Here is a 20,178-nt window from a genome sequence, read left to right as displayed (position 1 = left end):
ATCACTTTCTATTTACCTTTGGTCTGTTCATATTTCTGTTCACTATCTACAAAATTTAATCTTCTACTGGCTAAAAATTAACTTTATACGATATAAGATTTTACACGAAGAACAAATGGTTTCTGGGTAAATCGAAAATAAGTGTAGCATATCTGGGGTTACTAAGCTTCGTTAACATTATTATAAAATAAAATAAGGGTTACTGGTTCAAAAAATAAAATAAATATAAAGGTACGTACAGGTATTTATTTATTGTTCAAGCGTCTACTAGATATAACGAGACACACTCTTGTCGACTTTCGTCTGAAAGCGAAACTATAATAAAAAAACAACCATACATAAAACTACTACAAGTCTCGGATTTGACGAAATTATTCCAATTCAAAAACCCACTGCCAGTAATATTTGGTCTAATTCACAATATAGAAGAAAGGAATATTATCTAAATTATTACAAAAAAATAACTAAACAGAGAACTGAAATCAATGCGTTACAGATAATCCGTTCCCAAATTTTCTACTTTTTCTACACATATTCAAATGATCTATTCAATTACAAAATATGTCTCATATCTATAGTCTCATATACTTTCAATTTACTGTCAGTATTGCTTAAGTCAGTATGCCATAGTATTTTCAGTGATCAACATTGTGTATTTGTTCATGGCTTTCAAGGACATCCGTTCCTTGAAAACCATAAATACTTAGTTGGTATAAGCACATGACGAATTTTCACATAGGTGATACTTGAATAAGAGCTTGCTGGTCGTTAAATTAAAATAATACGTTATCTGTCGTAAATATTATTTCAATTAATAGTAGAAAATTTGGGATGGAATCAATCATTCCATAAAATATAAACAAAGTAGGTGTCAAGGCAAAATTAACAATAAATAGATTACTGCCTACATAAAACGGGCTGGGGGAAAGTTATTAGGACTTTCGTAGCAAATTCAAAAAATACACTTTGCCGGATTTTTTTTTTCAAAAATACTCAATACATTGAGGATGTAAGGCTTCTTCTGATAACTGCAAGTTTTCCCCTATTTGAAGAGTTACGACAATATCATTCAGCATTCTATCCGAGTATCGGCTGCTCCGTAAAAACTTGACGTAAGTAAATAATTAAGTATTATGTTAAGTTCCAACTCTACTGCCTTACAACAAGATCGAAAATAGCAAGTGTTTCGAAATTAGAATATTTTTCACTAATTCCAACTTTTTGGTTAAAACGCTAATGTTCCACTCGAGCAGGTACAAAAGTATTTCTCATTCTATTTACACGAGGAAATGAAATAGAATCCTCCGACTGAACACATCTTAAACTCGTCCAGTTACTCGACAATTTACTTTCAAATCGAAACGTAAAGTAGAATTCTCAGTATCCAATCTCAAGTGTAAGATGCTTTCAGTACACATGTTATAATTTGGTAACAATTATTACTACAGGTATTGAATTTTAGGACACTACCACAATATGTTAAAACATATGGTCAAAGTATTGAACTTTCCAAAACAAAGGATACCCAAGTACTAAATGTTAATAGTGATTTTCACTAAGTACAAAGCGATTTAGAAGCAATTTGTAACATTAAAAATACCAAAGATAAATTTTGATAACGCCTAATTAAACAAAGAAGCAATAGAAAACGCAGTATAAAAAACGAATTACGCTTTAAAGAAAATAATATAAACTAAAAATATCAAGAACCCGATGAATACTCCGAATCCCAATCAATATTTTATTAAGCTATTAATAAATCTTAAATCAAATTCTATGACGTAGATGAGTTCAAATTTTGGACATTGACTACGATGTTGAAAATGTAGATTATATACAAAGAGACTATGCATTATAGATATGTACGACGAAAAAATATAACGACAGCGATAAACAATCAAATTTATTATTTATGGCAAAGACCGACAATTTGTCTATGCGTAACCGACGCCATATTAATTTCGTACACGAGGGTTCTAATCGTATCCATATAATTTACCGATATTTAGGCTTTCATACGAAAAACAATACAAAAAAGAAACGCATTGGACATAATAATAATAACGAGGATTTATTTAGTAAATAACTAACTCAACTGGCCTGAATGGAAATTGGTCGGTTTATATCTGTGGTAACGACATTGGCTCTGTTAGGAACCAAATAATTCTCATACATTTAAAACACTGTAGATTTTAATATAAGCATACAAAATTAATCAAAGATTGTAAGTCAAAGCTATTTTAAGTATGTAGTTTCCTTTATTATAAAGATCTTACTATTTCATAATTTTACACAGTAAAACGTCTGCACGCCACAGATATAACCGGCCGAAAAAAGAGCTATTTAGACGACACAAAATAAGGAAGTTCACATTAAGTTTATACTAACCTGCTTTTATAATATACTTTATTCAAACCTCTATATTACACATAGATTATTTATTATGACATTTATGAACAAGGTCAACTGTGATAGATAAAAAATAAAAACTAATCTATGAAAGTGTGACAGCGCGTTATTAGTGCGCTGCGTATGCGAAAAAATCCTATTCTTCCGATGTTTTCACTGCAAAAACAACGGAGTTTGTGCCACAAACTGACCATATGTACTTAAATTTGGATTTTAATTCGCCGCTGGGGAAGTGGGGGAAAGACACAACATTCAATGTACGACAAAAGATAGGATTTGGAAACAAAGCGTCCCTTCCCACAGCGCATCGACACTGGAGTATTTGATCGTGATTATGTGCAGTTGGTGAAAGAAAGGTACCAATAAAATGTACACACTTGCTGTTATTCACCAAAATTGTTGATTTCATGTGTTTTCATTTACAAATGGTACGCGTCGTAATAGTTTCCTTCAATAAATGCACATAATTCACTGAAAGATCTGAGTTTAAACTTCAGCTATGTTGAAATTGCCGTCTATTTTAGAGTAGGTCTGTTGCGAGTCGTTTAAAATTTTCAACCGTAAAATAAATAAAATACGACACGCATTCGCTTACGTTTTACCAAGCATAACATTTTCTTTTAGTTAATTCGGATTTCTGATACGATTATTCGGGCCTAAACATCAAAGAGACCGACATACCGATACGTACAAATAATATAAAGCAACAAAATCAACGACAATCAACATAGACGAAGTAATTTATTTGAAACAGATGTAAAAAAATGGAGATGCACTCACACCGTGGTTATCTTCGAGACGAGTTCATTTTTTATTTACAAAAACAATGTCGCAACATTCGCGGTGACGGTGTGAGTGCAGCCCCATGTGACATTTCACTTGGCAACATTGACTGCCATCTGTCAACAAAGTACACGCAACTTTAATATCTCTTGCGTAGCAATACGGATCACATTCGCGTGCACAATGTCGACAGATAGTGTAGACCGCGCGACCAAACGTACTAATAGTAATAATCCGTTCTACATTTCAAAGGAAATTGTATGCAACACAAGTTTAGTAGCTTACACCTAATGTTTTTACATAAATATTGAATTTTATTGACACATTTAAAAACGGATTGAACTAGTTAATTATATATGTATTTCTAAAGATTTAATTAAGATTCACTGGATCTATCGTTAGCGTAGCCACAGACTATTATAAACAAACACCACATAATTTTTTTTCTGACCAATGTCCGGTATTGCATTTATCATCAAAGATAAAACAGATGAAGCATATCCTCATATATCTCTGAAATACTATTAAAACGCATTCCAAAAATAATTTTCGAGACTACCTAAGACTCCTGCACATCCAATTCCTCCGAAGGAATCACCACCGACCGTTATCGACCATTATCGTCACTGACTATAAAAAATAAAACAAAACAAGAAAATCAAAATCTACATATAAGGCTCTGTCCAGATGATCGACTGATATTATTAAGAATTGGAATACACTGAACTGAGATGAATATTTTTTAAAGGATTTAGATTAAACATCGAAAGAAATAATTATTCCACATTTTAATTAGTAGGCCAAAATGTAATTTATTATGATAAATAGATATTCCAATTCATTATTATTTCTGATAGTAGGAGAGGTAAAGTGAACTGGCAACACCAAAACATAAACATCACCATTCAAGTGTACTGCAATAAAGATAATAAATTCAACATGCATAGGTATAACTTCCAAATTCTAAGTCAGTACGAAGTATTTGCATTGTGTACTGACTTACAATTCTAAAAAATAAGTAGTCCAACTTCAACAATTTTTAAACGCCAGAATTTACACATAGAAACAAGTTCCATCAGAAAACAATTTACAGAGAAGCCTTCTTTTTAACTTTTAAACAGAGACAATTTGAACATCGAACCATAGATAACAGAACGTTCAGACAGTCGATCACCCGCACAGAGCGGTCCGGACGCTACCGTGGGGCTAAACTCTCGCGGGGGTCGCGCGGACGCTCAGTTGCCGAAGCTGTCCGCGCCGTCCGCGTCCGGCTGGCAGTCGAACGTCTCCGAGCTGTCGGCGTGCTCCGGAAAGTACTCCCTGTATATTTTGTCCAGCAAGGCTTGTCTGGAAAGCGAAATGGGTGGAATTGTTAATAAACATCCAGCAAAATATCAACAGCAACAGAATTTCGTTAAATATAGCAAATATATCGTTCAGTCAATTTAAATGTCTCATTTTCACTGACTTGACTACTACCATTTTTATTCCCATCTAGGTTAATAATATGGTTCTGCTGTGCTCCGACACATAAAATACCCAAAATCAGGCACAACAAAAATATATTTTGAATTATTTTTTAAATGTGAATATACCAAACGGAGTTCTGCAGCAAAATACCAAACACTGGGTTATTTTGCATTCAATTGTACCTATACTACAAGAAAAGGACTTAAGCGGTCTTTGCTAGTAAACAAAAACAACACAATTCAAACAACAAAAAATGTTGCATAAAAGAAAACAACGAAACACCTTGTGAAGTGGTGGTAGATGTATTGTACATTAAAAAAGAGCTCTTTAAAGAACCTATTTTGAATTATAAAAATATATTTGAATAAAAAGCGGTACTCACTTGGCAGCGAGCCCGCCACCTGGCGGCAGGCCGGGGATGTTCTCCTGCAGCAGCTGCTTGAGCACCCGCGAGAAGTGCGACGACGTGTCCTCGCGGTCCTCGTTGCCCACGCTCCGCTCGATCAATGCTGCGAAACAACAAACACACAATTAACTCACTTACTTCAGTATTTTTACATAAAGGTTATTTGTGGTTACCCCCAGATAAGATTAGTGTCCTATTTGACAGTCCTTTACCAAGTAAAGCAGTTGTAAGTGTGTGCAATGAGATATTGTACCCAGCACTGTTTATTCAATTCTTTATATTTACTTTATTCAAGTCTTGTTTCTTATATATTTATGATCAACCTTATTCTGGCCTGCCTGTCTATCTATCTTGGTGTATTTATTTCCTGGAGGTCGCATAATAGTATATAACATGGAATACACGAATGAAGTCGGTCACAGTCATTCATATCATTTACAAACATAAATGATTACAATAATTAATATTGATGTGCAATGTACAATTGGCTGGACTACATACAAGTTGCTTATGTAAATGATATATACCGAAACGTCTATTAAGAGCAAATGAGACTCATTCAAACATTACATAATGTTAACAGATTGTTGGTAGACAGGGGATACAGTTTAATGATAAGAATTTTGATCTGCCATGCTGCTGTTCAGTTTCCAATTTCAGGCAAAAATTACTAAGTTATAATTAAAAAAATATTAGAAAATCTTTATCACTTGATTTAACTGTGAAGGAAATTAAGTGAGGTTACCTATATGCTGATAATATTTAATAAATTATAGGCCACCTCTCATAATCAGCATGGAAATTCTTACATAATCAGCATGTAAGGTTATTAGAATATGTAGCTTCATGGGCCAAATTCTTCCGAGATGATCCTAGTCCAAGTGGGACACCAATAGATTTTGCTATATGTCCTAATATTACATAACATTAACTGTAAATAAAATATTCGCAATGAAAATCCATGACCTGATAATAAATATAAAAGTTACATAATATTTTCAAACCCTATGAATCACTACGCTGAAGGAGTTTCAAGTACAAATGACACATGACTACTCTATATATACTTCAAAGTACAACCTTATGATAAACGCTTAAGGAACATATTTATTTAAACCATAATAGTAATTTAATTTTCTTTAGCACGCAGACTTGAGCTAAGATAGAAATGGCATGTAATAATATGTTTTCTACAAATGTACTAGATATGTGTGTATAAGGACTAAAAATACAATATAAATTATTACAGTCCCCCTGAATTACACAGTAGTTGTGTTAGTAAGCACACACATATACGTAAAACTTATTTCTGCCCATAATAGCTTATCTATTCAGTGATCCCTCTGTCCCTGTGGTGATTATGATGTTAAAAAGTTTTAAGAATACCTTTTAACAACGACTGAGAAATTACCCTGATTTTTAATTATAAAATTTTGATTTATAATTAAATCGAATATTTTTAGCAGCATAAAGTATTTTAATCACTTATGTGTAGGTACTATTAATAATAATTCGTAATCTTGAATACGTGCCCAAAATTTGCCGATGCAATTTTCACATTGGGTCGTCATATAGCATTTCTATTTTTCATTAACTCTACACGCGAACAGTTCCAGCTTGTTTACTCTAGTCTTCAATTAACGTTATCTGTGCGGTAGCGGAAAAGACGGCATTATTATCATTGTTACTTCGAGCTATCGCCCGTTTATCATATCAGTGCAGTGCATAAAAACAACCTATGACTCATCGTTTATATAAAAATATTTGGTATTTATAGACATAACTTAGGCGTGTCTCTATACAATTATTTTTGCTTGTTCCTATGGCCATGAGACTTTGTGACGATTATATGCAATGGCTGTACAACTGTACACGTACACGACATATCCAATACTAACTTTAAAACAAGCATCTATCTTTTTTTTAATAAAAGTAATTTCTATTTCCTACTGAACTCTCAATAAAATAACAATTTTTGTACTGGGAAAGGATTTCAAAAAAAAACTATTTCCAAAAAAATTTAAAAAGATAATGAAAGTTTAAAAATGTATTTGTACCTCCATATATTTTTGGCCTTTATATGATTATATAATAAAGTAGCGACCAGAATTGCTTGCGTAGGTTTACTAAAGAATTTGAATTTGACTAAGCCCTCTTATACCCTTAATTATTTGTTATTGTTGTTTATTATATTTTGTCTTTGGTGTGCAATAAAGAATTTTTGTATTTGTTGTATGTATTGTAAGTAAAATTAAATTCATTCTGAAAATTTGTATTGCTTTCACTCCCACGTTGAATTAAATTACGGTCCCACTATCAAGACATTTACTATCTAGTATTTACATACTACTGTTGTGAAAAATATTATAATTTAACCACCTATCTACTTATGTAAAACAAATCTGAATAACATCGATTTTTCAATTTCATATTTTCCAAATTCCATTTAGTTACACTTAACATGACAACCAAGGGTTATCTAACGGTTAAGTCTAGGCATCAGGGGTCACATTCTAAGGTTAGCTCAAGGTGACTGAAAATTAAAAAAAAAACACGAACTTTACACATTGCCCCTATCGAAACAGAGTCTAAAATCACAAAGCACTTTTTAAGTTTATGGCGTTCGGCTCCCGCCTTGTTACAATGGGAATAGAGATGCCAGTTTACGCAGATTGAAATGGAAAACTATATTTGGAGCTTGTGTTTATAATAATAGAGTTGAATTTGTAAACAAATGCTTACGAATGTGTCGTGACTGGCGTGATTCCGAGCACGCTTTGCGCCGAATATATTGCTACGGGTAAGAATATTCACCGGTTGTATGTAACACGACAACTCTGTGGTGATAGCGATCAACTTATTCGAAACGAGACAGATATAAGGTTGTATTTTCCGTTTGATGTAGCGATTGTGAAATACGTGTTGTTGCTACGTGGCAACTAGAGATGTTATAGACATGCATAGCTCTGAACACTACAAGGAAGGCAAAATTGCATGGGCTCTAGGGCGTTTTGAGAAGTGGTCCTTATGAATCTAAGTTTAAATGTAATCAACGAATTTAAAGGCACTTGGCGGTCCGAGTGGCACCAATTAAGGAAGGTCCAGCAATGAAACTGCAGAGGCTGATGCCATTAGGGCTGAAAACGATCGTATACGGTTAATCAGACGGAATGGATGAATGGATCTCATCAATGGGCATAATATGAGGTTTTTGACCTAACGGGAGCAAATTTAGAATTTCTTGATTATAAATAAAAACTAAAGGAATCAATCAATAAAGTCTTGCAGGCAATCGAATATTACAAAGACAATATTTTCTAATAATGGAAGTTAAATAATTCTTTGTCTCTCTATATTGGATGAATCCAGACCCTTACAAATTAATAAAGATGTATTGAGCAAATGAAGACCACCAATCGCACTAGACCAGCGCGGTAGGCTATGGCCTAAACCCTTCGCAATCCAGATACCCGTACCAAACACTGGAAAAGTAATGGATTGTGAAAGTAAATAACACAATTTAGAGATCTTCTTTTAAACAGGATTTGCCATTCCGTTAGAACATTTAAACGCAATACACGATACTCGAGACTCAATGAGCTAACAAGTCCTCAGGAAATACTATTTCTGAGATTAACTAACGGAAATAGATTGAACTGTACATCACTTCGTCATTTCTCATTTTCCGTCAAAACAGGCGGAAGGGCAACGTGTAGCTTGTTTAGAATATAGATGCCAAGGGTATACAAGAATATTGTCTGATTATTTGCTCTCATGTGACGTGTGACGTAAAACAGCGGTTATTAGGGTATTGAGGGGATCGTAAACCGGATAGTTTTGTGGCAAACTCTAGGTGTAATTGTACTGTAGAATCACCGTCTGTATGGTGCGGCGTAGTAATACTTGCCGCAATCTCTATACACTATACAGACTGTTGACACTGCAGTTATAGTTTGATGTAACCACTCCGCGGTTGATGTCAAGATTTCAAGTATCACTAGCAATATTTCTATAGTTCTTTGTTAGATTTATAAGAAAATGCAAATTTTACAATCCATTTACGATCTCCATTACAATCAATTGGTCAAGTAGCAATTACGTATTTTTATTTACATGCGTATCTACGATTCTACATCACAGTTAAAATATTGATCTGCCATACAGAAAGATTCAGGTACAATTATAGGTCTGAGCAGATATATAAATGATAAGTTTAGATTTGGGCATGGATATTTGTATGTTCTCATAGAATATTCAAATCTTAGCATGGGTCTATTGGAATGGTACGTGTGTTTTTATATCTTGTACATAAGGAAATAGATTAAAACAGGGTGCGATTTAGATTTGAACTGATAGCATCTAAAAAATTGGCCACACCATATTTGTGTTGGAATTGGAAGTTATATCTACCCATTGTATAGGTATTGTACCTATATGGGGTCTGGTAAGTAAAAATCTAATATAAACCGTTTTTTTTTAATTATGAGTTTTCTGGAAACGTGTCATAAGAAGATCACCAGCGGAATCAACAAAGGGCGCGAATAAAAACATAATTTTCTGTCAATCCCAATGTACCCAATAACTTTTTGCAGACAGTCAATGCTCTAGAAAATTAATGCAAGCAGACGGAGATTTGTTAGAATTTGTGGCTAATTAAGCAATGGTGCGATTCGGCTTGCTTTCCACAACAAAATATTTAGTAACAGTAAGCACAAGGTCTACGAATACTACAACACGACAAATAATTAATGCTTAACAGAAAAAAATAACATTACAATAATTTTATTTTATTGTTTCGTTTTTGTGACCTACTCTCTCATTTTGCAGAGTAAACTGAACGGATTGTAACTTATTCCTTTGTGTTTTTTGTTCATCTTTTGTAATTGTATAAAAGACTAGATAAATTCGTGATTCTGCCGAAATGCATACTTGTTTACAGTTTTTACACTTGGTAAGTTTGTATTGAAATGGGCAGAGTAAAAAATTCAAGTAAACGGCCAAAATATAAATTTTACATCCATGCCCTCTCATGATAATGTGAGAAATTAAAACAATTTACTTATTCTTAAATTAAGATCAGATACTACAATTTTATTTATTTGTATAGCCAGTTTCAGATAGGCACATAGTACCGTTGAAAAGGCATGACGAATGGCAAATAGGATCGATAAGAGGCGGCATGTTGGAGGATTAGACGTGGATACGTCATAATATGGCTTCGTTTCTTATATTAGCGCTCAGCTTGACGCAGCGGGCACACACCGACGCCGGCGACCACTGCGCAAACACAGTCATTGCTTTAACCCTTCCATTCTAAATGTACATTCCATTTTCAAACTCAGACCATAGACAAATATATTTTTCGAGGGTCAGGACTAAAGCAATGAAACTATGTCTGTTATTCCAAACCAACTTTAATATAAGAAATAGGTAACAATGATGTTAATACAACAAAAAAATAGGAAAATCTTCAACGGGAAACATGTTAAGTAGACTTCATACAAATATCACAATTGTTAGACTCATACAACTTACAAACTAATTAAGTACACACGCGCGGCCCTGATTACAGTTCTAAGGGTGCATACACACGGGTAACTGAGTAACAAACATTTTGGCACGTGTAAACATAATTATGTTAAAGTGCGATCACAGGAAGGACGTCCACATACACAGTCCTGAACGAGTAAATAAAGTCGATGCCACACCAAAGAGAACAAACGTGCAAATTGAGAATTTACAACAAGAATTCTTAAAATAATTATAAAGATATTTTGCAGCGTGTATAAAGCGAAAACAATATGATTTATTACCGCTATTAAGTGCTAATTTTAAAGTTAAAATATATCAAAATTACCAATTGAGAAATACGTACGCGTTAGTAACATAAAAAGACGATTTTATTAATTCATTAGTTAACAGACAAAGTACGTTAACAAGAAATTATTAGTTATCTACTCTATATAGACTAAATGTCTCCTAAATATAAACCACGCTATAATTTAAGTAACGATTGGCACAAATGTGTTAAAATTGGGTAACTGATTTACCTACAACTATATAAAGTAGTAAATAGTAACAAAGAGTAATAAATCGATTCTTCTATTTGAATAAGGTCAGCTATAAACGGCCTCGCGGAGGCTATACCGCTTAAGCACATTGACAAACTTACTTTTCGCGATACACCCGTATGAGGGAATAATACTAAATCAACTATTAGAATATGTAAATTACTAAGAAAATATATAATGAGTGAGTATTGCTCTAAGAGCATCACTTAACAAAAACTATATAAGAATTCTTAACTCCTGTTCATAGAATATTTTTTCGTATATTTATGTAAGTATAAAGACGTATACTAGAGTTCAAAAATTATGCTTAAAGACTTATTAAAATTATTGCTATAGAGTAGAATTGATAATTTAAATATTTACCACAAAAATCGAATATTGGACCTTATTTTAATAAAGTGATTTCAACTTCTAACCCTAACAATACTTTACACGAACTACAGTGTAGATGCGGCCTAACCGCTTAACAAGTTAAAAAGTTACTAATATAATAAATTCAATTTATAAATAGTATAAAGTTCTATAAATTGTAAATATGATTTTGTTAAAACTATTAAGTACGTTATTATTATGTTGAAAATTATATATTTTTTTTATAATTATATTTGTGACATAGCTAAGGTACCTATTGTTTTATTTTAGAAACGTTTCCTGTCTAATGTGAGATACCTTAAAAAAGTACTTGGACTAAATCAAAACATCGATCTGCAAAAATACACTGAATATTTAACGAGCGTATTTTTATTTGTATATTACAGATTATTATCAACGTATGGCACACTAATTAACTAACCACGCAGTGCTCATATAATATATCGTGTATAAAATATTAAAATGCGAAGTTATATTTTTCTACTTTATTTCATGTATTAACGGGCATTCAACTGGCTATGGGCCTCACTATACTTTGAACAAATTTGTTGAAATGGCTCAACTATCGTAGAATATAATGATGGAACGAAATGAGTTGCAGTTCAGGTTTAAAAAAATATATGAATTATACAAAAAACTGTCCCACCAAGACCATGTCACACATTTGACAAGTTAAGTCATAGGTCAATTGGCCCCCCCGTACTCACTACCTAAAACCGATTTTTTTCGATTTTTTTCTATACCTGATACCAACGTTGGAACGGCTCATCTTAATATGTGCATTCAGCATTAGAAAGCTACCATAAAAACAAAGTTTCACTCATTCAGCATATAACAAAAAATGAGATCCAAGTTAAGAGCTAGTTAAGAAATAAAACATGGAAATACACATGCTTATGTTGAAATTGAAATGTAAAACATTCTGTAAGCGCATACATATTCTACGGAAATGTATGAACCAAGAATACTGACATAGAGAAAGGATAAAGCGAATTCTCGCACAAAACTCTAAGCTGCTCAGGCACTTGTATCACATCGAGAGACTGTCTGTAAAAGATATAACCTTCCCAAGTAAGACATTCGAAAGAACGGGTAATATACAGTTTAGAGATTTCACCCCTATTTGAGAACAGTTAGGAGACCCTTAAGCATGCACTCTTCAGATTGGAATAGCAGCTTGAAGCCACAGGTGTCGGGCAGACATTTCTGTGTATCAACTTTTTACTCTGAATATGTGATAACTATACCTTAAACCAAAACGCAGTAGCTTCACTAGGTTAGGTCAGTTAGGGCGCTAGTGTCTCTCAGGTAAACCTTGAAGAATTTTGATGAATTTTCTCTGCCTTCTCTACGACAGTGCATTAAGTTTTTGTATGAATTAATTTGTGAAGCGTGCGGTATGGCAGACCGAGGCGTAGAATCAGTACATAAACAGTTTATAGTGGAGGTTCACAATATGTAGAAAACGAATTTTGGAGTTAATCACTAAAGCAAGGACCAGTTAACAGTAGGTGCACTAAATAAAATACTCGCTGCTCGCCGATGGTGAAATCAATGTCTACTGCGAAGATTGGATATTGAAATGTTATGTACACATCGCATGCGTTACGTTACACGATATCGTTCGATAGAGAGAGACATGCAACGGCCAATATGAATATTATAGTTTCTATAAAATGTTTTTTCTAGACAGCTACGAATTTTTACGCAAACTTGCTTATAGATATTTCATTATTTAGGAAAATCTGTCGAGGCTTTATTTATTAACTCAAAGATTTTTCTATAACACGACGAAACAATGATGTACCAAGTACATTTACCTCACTGAAATATTTACTAGTAAAATATTTCTATTTTTACTAGAAATATTTATTAAATATATATTTTTACTAGAAAATATTGTAACTGACAATTTGTAAGTGCCGCCGTTGGCCTATACAAAATAAATATATTTCATTTCATTTCATTTCTAAACACGCAATACCTACAGTTAATAAAGGTACCAAAACACATTAATCAAACGTCTACTATAAGAGTATTTAACTAAAATAGAGAACATAATGAGCAAAATAAAACTAAACTATTATAGTCCTATGTTCTTATTGCACGAAACTTTCGTGTACAGTTCCACACGAAAAGAGCAATATCCTTGTTATAATCGCTAAGATTATATTATTGGTAGTATAGTACTTTCATTCAATTCAAAATATATAGATGTAACCAGGGGCGGCTCTAGCTCGTGTGCAATGAAACCCTGGTGCCCCCTAGGCCTGAACAGCGGCTATAACTATTAACTTTTTTATTATTTTGGTTAAGCCGCCCCTGTATTTAACTAAAACTACAACTATCAAAAGTGATAATGAAATCTGCGTAAATATTGTATTATGTTTAAAGATTTTTTTTCAAACTATTTATAGTACCTATCAAAACACACGCTAAGCTCTGTTTTGTTATTCAAATATCACTGTGCAACCCTATGGACAAGATTTATAAGTGATGGAAACGCGCTAACATCCCTCTATTGAGTAGTGCTTCGACGTATTACTTAATCATTGCAAAATTTGCACTTCAAGGTAATTATATCTATTAAGATAATACCTTATCAACAATAGACACTCCTTATCAATATATTTTACCTGATTGTTATCAACGTTTTAAGCTAATACGATTTAAAAGTTAATCAGATTCGAAAAAGTCCCTTACCAATTTAAATAAAACTGTGATTAAAAACAAATATTCGTTATATATGTAAATTTTGTTAAATAAAATTCAAAACTTTATATAAATAAAAACTAAGTAATAAACTCTTTCCGTGAAATAAATATTATACCTATATTCTATATTATTATATTTTACTATATGTAATTGTCCTTGAATCATTTGAATGTGAGGTTTACACAAGTGTGTTCATGTTATAATTGGAATATTTCAAAGGTATGCAAGAATATGAGCTTTGAATATAATTTATTCAAACTCGAATATATTGAATATATGCAAATTCATTAGCACGCAAATATTATTACTTATGGAACCAAAAAAATGAGAATAGTTTCTATTACTTACAATATAACTAAGAGATTTTTTTTATGAAAATGTTCCATGTTTCATACAAATTATTTAATGAATGTTGAATATATTAATATGTATTTTGAATTTGCTTATTAATTTATCTTTTTATGTAATGTATTGTATATATTATGTACTATCTATATATTAAATTGTAATATTATATTATATTTTCTTATTACAATTAGTTTTCTATTCTATGAGACATTGGCACATAGGAATGTTTAAAATATAGTAACTATTGTTTATAATAAACCTATTAGATTCAGTAAGGAACAAAAAAATGAGCATAATGTATCATCTGTATTTGTACCTTTGTCACATTATTTGTACTGTAATATAGATTTTTCTCTATTTTCAAAACCACCATCTCTTTCATGTCTCCTACAATCATGAGACTGTGTGGTTTATAAGTTTTAAGGTTGGATAGTATTTTGGTTCATTTATGTTGCATTATACATCCTATTGATTTTTTCCTATCCTATTCATATAGTATGTTGGTACCATTTTTCATTCCTACAGTTCTAGAAATTCCCTCAGTCTATTCGTGGATATTCTTGTATTAGTTATGTTTGTTGGCATTACATTGTAACTAACAGTCCCTATCAATCCTTCTTAAGCCTTAATGTAGCCATTAGGTAGCCCAGTTGCGCCGATATACGGCGCTAATCTGTCATTAGCGGTACCAACTCTCCTCTCGTTGTATAATGTGGTTGCATTAATTGTTACCAACAATTTTATCCCTGTATCCCTCCTCTGTCCTAATCCCTAACAATTTGATTGCATGGTGGCAACGATTTGACGCTGTTAATGTCAGTACGAACACAAATTCTAACATTCCCCCCTTTAGCATTTGTATCCCCATCGCAATCCTATCAATAGTGTCCTATCCCCTGGCATCATTGGCCGGTGTGGTGTTATCGTTCTGCGGCGGTAGTCTGTCAGTGTGTCGGTTCCTGTGCTTGTGGGAGCAGGCATGCAGTAGAGTCGAGTAACAACCTGTGAGCCGGTGCCGGAGCGTCTCGTCGAGCTCGCGGTCCGCGCGCTGCGCCTCCGCGCTCGGCTTCGGCGCCGCCGGGAACACCACCAGCACGATGCTCATGTTGTCCTTGCTCCCCTGGAAGGTACAGATAGTGTTATGGTTTGTAGATGGTAATTAAGTAATTTAAACAAACCCTAAGTAAATTCGAATTTTGTGATAGACTTGATACCATTATCAAAAGGTACTCTGCAAAATTGGATGCTGCTCGACATACATATGGATGTAGATGAACACTAAGAAAGGATTTTTAAAAAGTCAACTAACAATGGGCCCAAATTTCATTACATTTGTTGCTTCAATGAAATATACATAATTAAACATAAATATTAATATTTTATATCCTATTTATGTTTGCCTCATTTTTCAATTCAGTTTACAAATATAGAATACAATATAGAATATAGAATAGAACAACAACAACAACAATAGAATAGACAACAAATATAGAATAGAATATAATAGATCAAAATTTTTCGAAGAACTACTCCAAATTTGGACGAAAAGTAATTACATTTAGAGACATATACACCTATTGGATTATATCATTTTGAATCAGTACCTGAATATTGCAAACCAAGAGAGTTTATATGGCTTCAGCTTAATAATTTAATCAAGGCTCTGGTTTATACCAAGTGATGCAATGAATAGGTAGGCCCAGGTTTCTATGGATTCATATTTAGGTCCCCCATTAGTATTGACAACTTTGTACTTGAATTTTTTCATCTGATGGTATGAATATTAATGTATGCAAAACAGAATGCCATTATTACATAGTCATTTAAAACGAAGTACCTGGATGTCCAAGCTTTGCTCCATTTTTTTTATGATAAAACAAATTTTTCGTATAATGAAACCAAACTAAACCGATTTATCTCCCCTGAAATCCCCACATACCATACTTCATGAAAATAGATTGAGCTGAATATATTGAAAGAAAAAAATACTTTATTAAATATTTAATAAGTAAGTCACATTAATAGAAGAGATAAAAGATAAGTAATGCATGTAGGTCATTTTCAATCTTTATCAGTTGATATTTTATTTAATCTATAATATATAAGGCATAAGTGTGTCTAAACTTAACAAAATAACATGTGTGAATAAAAACAACAAGAGATTTCCATACAACCATATGTGAGAAACACTAATATTAAAAATCATTTATGTTTAATTACGACATTAAAGAATTTATGGTAATTTCAAAACAGGGGTTCCCCATGCACCAAGTTTTACATAACAAGCGATTTTTAAAATGATATCATGCTCTTATCACCATATATAATTGCATCAGGTAATTTATACAATGAATATTACTTATCTACATGAGATAAGGACTTATTTTGGTAAATTGAATAGTTAGTAATTAGAAGTATGTGCAGAGATTGGCTAGAATAGTAATACTAATAATAATAGGCTTCATGGTGATATTGTCCATATTAATCTATTGCGCAGTGGTTGTACATCATAGATCATAGAATATTCCTTATAAAGATTTAAATAGCAATGCGACATTGAATACAGCCCTATAATTAACTTTCAAATGTTTGAAGTAGCAAATTAGATTGACTGCCACTCATGGATATCTATAACCAACACGGGTTCTATTTGAAGCTGATCAGTGTTACCACTGCAATATGTTAACACTTCTGAGGGCTAACATGACCAGATGGTCATATTTTCTTTCTTTAATATGTAAGCCACCACCACATTTCTACCGAAATGAAAAAATATAGATTAGCTACTAGAATTCTATTTCCATAACATGAAGAATTGAATTGAGAATATATGACACATTTGTGTACGCAATTAATTACACCCTGCATTTTCAAATTTACACAATGTTCATGATGTCATAAGTACACCCACACACAGAACTCATCTGTGTGCCTTCCCCATCATTAAGTACATTATAAATAAGGCAAGAGTCAGCTGTGATGGTTTAACTGACAATTTTTACACACACCATTAAACTAGGAGTGATAATTAATTTGTAATAAGTACATATTAAGGGAGGACATATTTAGTAATATCAAATCATGTCTTAAACCATAAGATGAGTAATCTCATGTGCAACTTTACAAAGTAAATATGAATGCCACCTCATTGTATGTACTACGCATGCTGATATCAATCAACCTATCAATCTATCTAATATAATCAAGTGTTTCCATAGAGTATTGTGTCCAGTATTAGATGCAAGGTTGCATAATATTAAATGGCTGTGTAAGGCACTTGCACACGGAGTGTTCTGTAATTCATAGAAATAAAAAAAAAGATTGTAACCAATAAGGGGACCCCTTTAATTTTCTACATTTAAATTTTATAATATGTTGCTATAGTGGTCATAATATGCATTAGAATTTTTTTAAGTGTGACAGACAACAAAAGCTTGGTAAGCTTGGGATCTAATATTTACCCTTTGGGTATGAAACCCTAAAAATATATGTAACATAAACTCTTTCATATTGACACATAATATATTTTAATTGCCTGAACCTAAACATAATTTATCAAATGTTAAATATAGCACTGATTGTTAATTTCTTTATTAACAGTAATTTATAAAGAAGACAATTTTTATATAAGAAGAACTGATCAATCCAGTATTTTTATTCATGGTATTTTATTCATATTTGAATGATAAAACAGTAGCAGTTGAAATATTGAAGCCTACAGCATTTTCCATTAGGCAAAGTTAGGTAAATTATAGATACTTCTTAGAAGAAAAATCAAGTTATTTACTTTATAATCACATTATTACCAAAATGGTTACAAAATTTTGTTAATTAAGACATATCCTAAAATAGAAAGTAAGATTATGAGTGATATCAATTGAGGCACCATATTTATTGATATACATAATTATATGTAATCAGTATGGATTATGTACTGACATTTCATATACATGTCATGGTGACGGTAACAATATTTACTTTACCGCGGTCATTGATAAGGGCAATCTTAATGGACTGTTTCAATTGGTAAACAATATTACGATGCGGTTATCCCTAACTTTCAATAACCAAGTCAAATTGTAAGTGTAGTATTTTCTTTTTTCTTTGCACCCTTTCCCTGACTTCCATCATAGAGTAAGTGTCAGTTTAACTAGCATATGACAAACAATATGCACCTGAATCTTAGATACACTGGTATGCTCAGAACCTCTTTAATTAAGTAAAATTAACAGAAATCTAAAATTAGTCCCCTAAACAGGGTGAGTATCACATGATATTGAGTACCACAATAGAACGAAAATGAGTATAACCGTACATACTCATTAGCAACAGTAAAAAAAAAATAGTGTTGTATGTGGCAAAAAAGTTGTTTACTAACCTTATATAGGCAGGTGTCAATGACCTGGTTGGTAATGGCCTCTAGGTCGTCTGTAAGCTGTAGAAGCGAGTGCACGTAGGCACAGAGCGCCTCGTTGCTCATCACGTCCCAGACTCCATCACACGCCAGCACCAGAAACTCGTCGTCACTCTCCGACCGCTCGTGCACGGACACCTCGGGCTCCGGTGACACCAGCTGCTCGCACGGCCCGCGATCCAGCACCTTCTTGTACTCGTAGTCCCCGAGCGCCCGCGACACCGCCAGGCTGCCGTTCACGCGCTGGATCATCACCGAACCGCCCGCCTGCACGATACGCAGCTTCTCCGACGGGAGCTCCGGCTTATGGTCTCGCGTCGCGAATATCGGCATCCCGTTCCTGGCCAACACCGCCCGTGAGTCCCCGCAGTTGGCTATGTAGATTTGCTTCGGGGACACGAAAGCGCACACCGCCGTCGACCCCGACTTCTCCTCCCCGTTTGACAGCTCGGGTAGCTCGCGCATCTTCTTGTCCAGGTCCAGGAATCCGGCGCGGATCGCCTCCGCTATCTCTTCCCGCCGAAACTCGTCCGTCTGCAGGATGCATTCCAGCAGGTTGTCCGCGCAGTGCGCCGACACCCGCGCGCCCGCGTGCCCGTCGAACACGGCAAAGTACGACCAGTCAGAAAGTGTTCCGTTCAGTGTGAGCTGCGCGTGGTGTGCGTCCTCCATCTCCACGCGCCAGCCCTGCATCGATGCCACGCCATAGCGAAGTCCGTTACCCTCGCCGCTCTCGTTATATTTCTTAGTCTCAGGCTTGTTCAAAAAGGCCCCCATGCTGAGTCCTCCCTCTGTTTTGTTCCGCTAATCGCACATACTTCCCGCACCATCAGGCACTCGAACGAACGTCGCGACCGATAACGTATAAGGCGAGGAAGAGCATCACTGAATTTTAGATACGATCTCTTCTAACTCGTCTCACAGAACTATAGCACTGAACCGATGAGGTGACGGTGATGGCTCGACGCGTGGGTTTTTTAACAGCTTGATTATCTTCTACGTAATTAGTGGCAAGCGATGGTGTTGCGTCGAACCCGATGACAAATCGTGTTCACTCTCGACGGAATCGTAAAACGAAAAAGCAACTCAAAAGAATGAATGGCGGACATAAATAGTAATTGTCTATGATACATTTTTTTATCTAAATTATCGTTGAAAATATACGAAATAAATAATTATCAACAAAATGG

General features: G+C 33.9%; 1 protein-coding gene across 1 annotated transcript; it reads right to left on the bottom strand.

Moving 5' to 3' along the window:
• Nucleotides 1-226: 226 nt before the first annotated feature.
• alph (protein phosphatase alphabet) lies at nucleotides 227-20,114 on the bottom strand. The gene is made up of 4 exons (XM_073074102.1): nucleotides 18,953-20,114; nucleotides 15,577-15,694; nucleotides 5,045-5,171; nucleotides 227-4,539 (listed from the first exon to the last, which is right to left on the bottom strand). Exons 1-4 carry the CDS (start codon nucleotides 19,763-19,765, stop codon nucleotides 4,428-4,430), a joined length of 1,170 nt encoding a protein of 389 aa, XP_072930203.1. The 5' UTR covers nucleotides 19,766-20,114; the 3' UTR covers nucleotides 227-4,427.
• Between the last annotated feature and the right edge of the window lie 64 nt (nucleotides 20,115-20,178).

The sequence above is a fragment of the Epargyreus clarus genome, unplaced genomic scaffold (assembly GCF_041222505.1).
Source record: "Epargyreus clarus isolate Ecla_fem2 unplaced genomic scaffold, WU_Ecla_fem_2.2 ptg000006l, whole genome shotgun sequence".
NCBI classification, from domain to species: Eukaryota; Metazoa; Arthropoda; class Insecta; order Lepidoptera; family Hesperiidae; genus Epargyreus; species Epargyreus clarus.
This window is presented reverse-complemented; position numbering and strand designations above follow the sequence as displayed.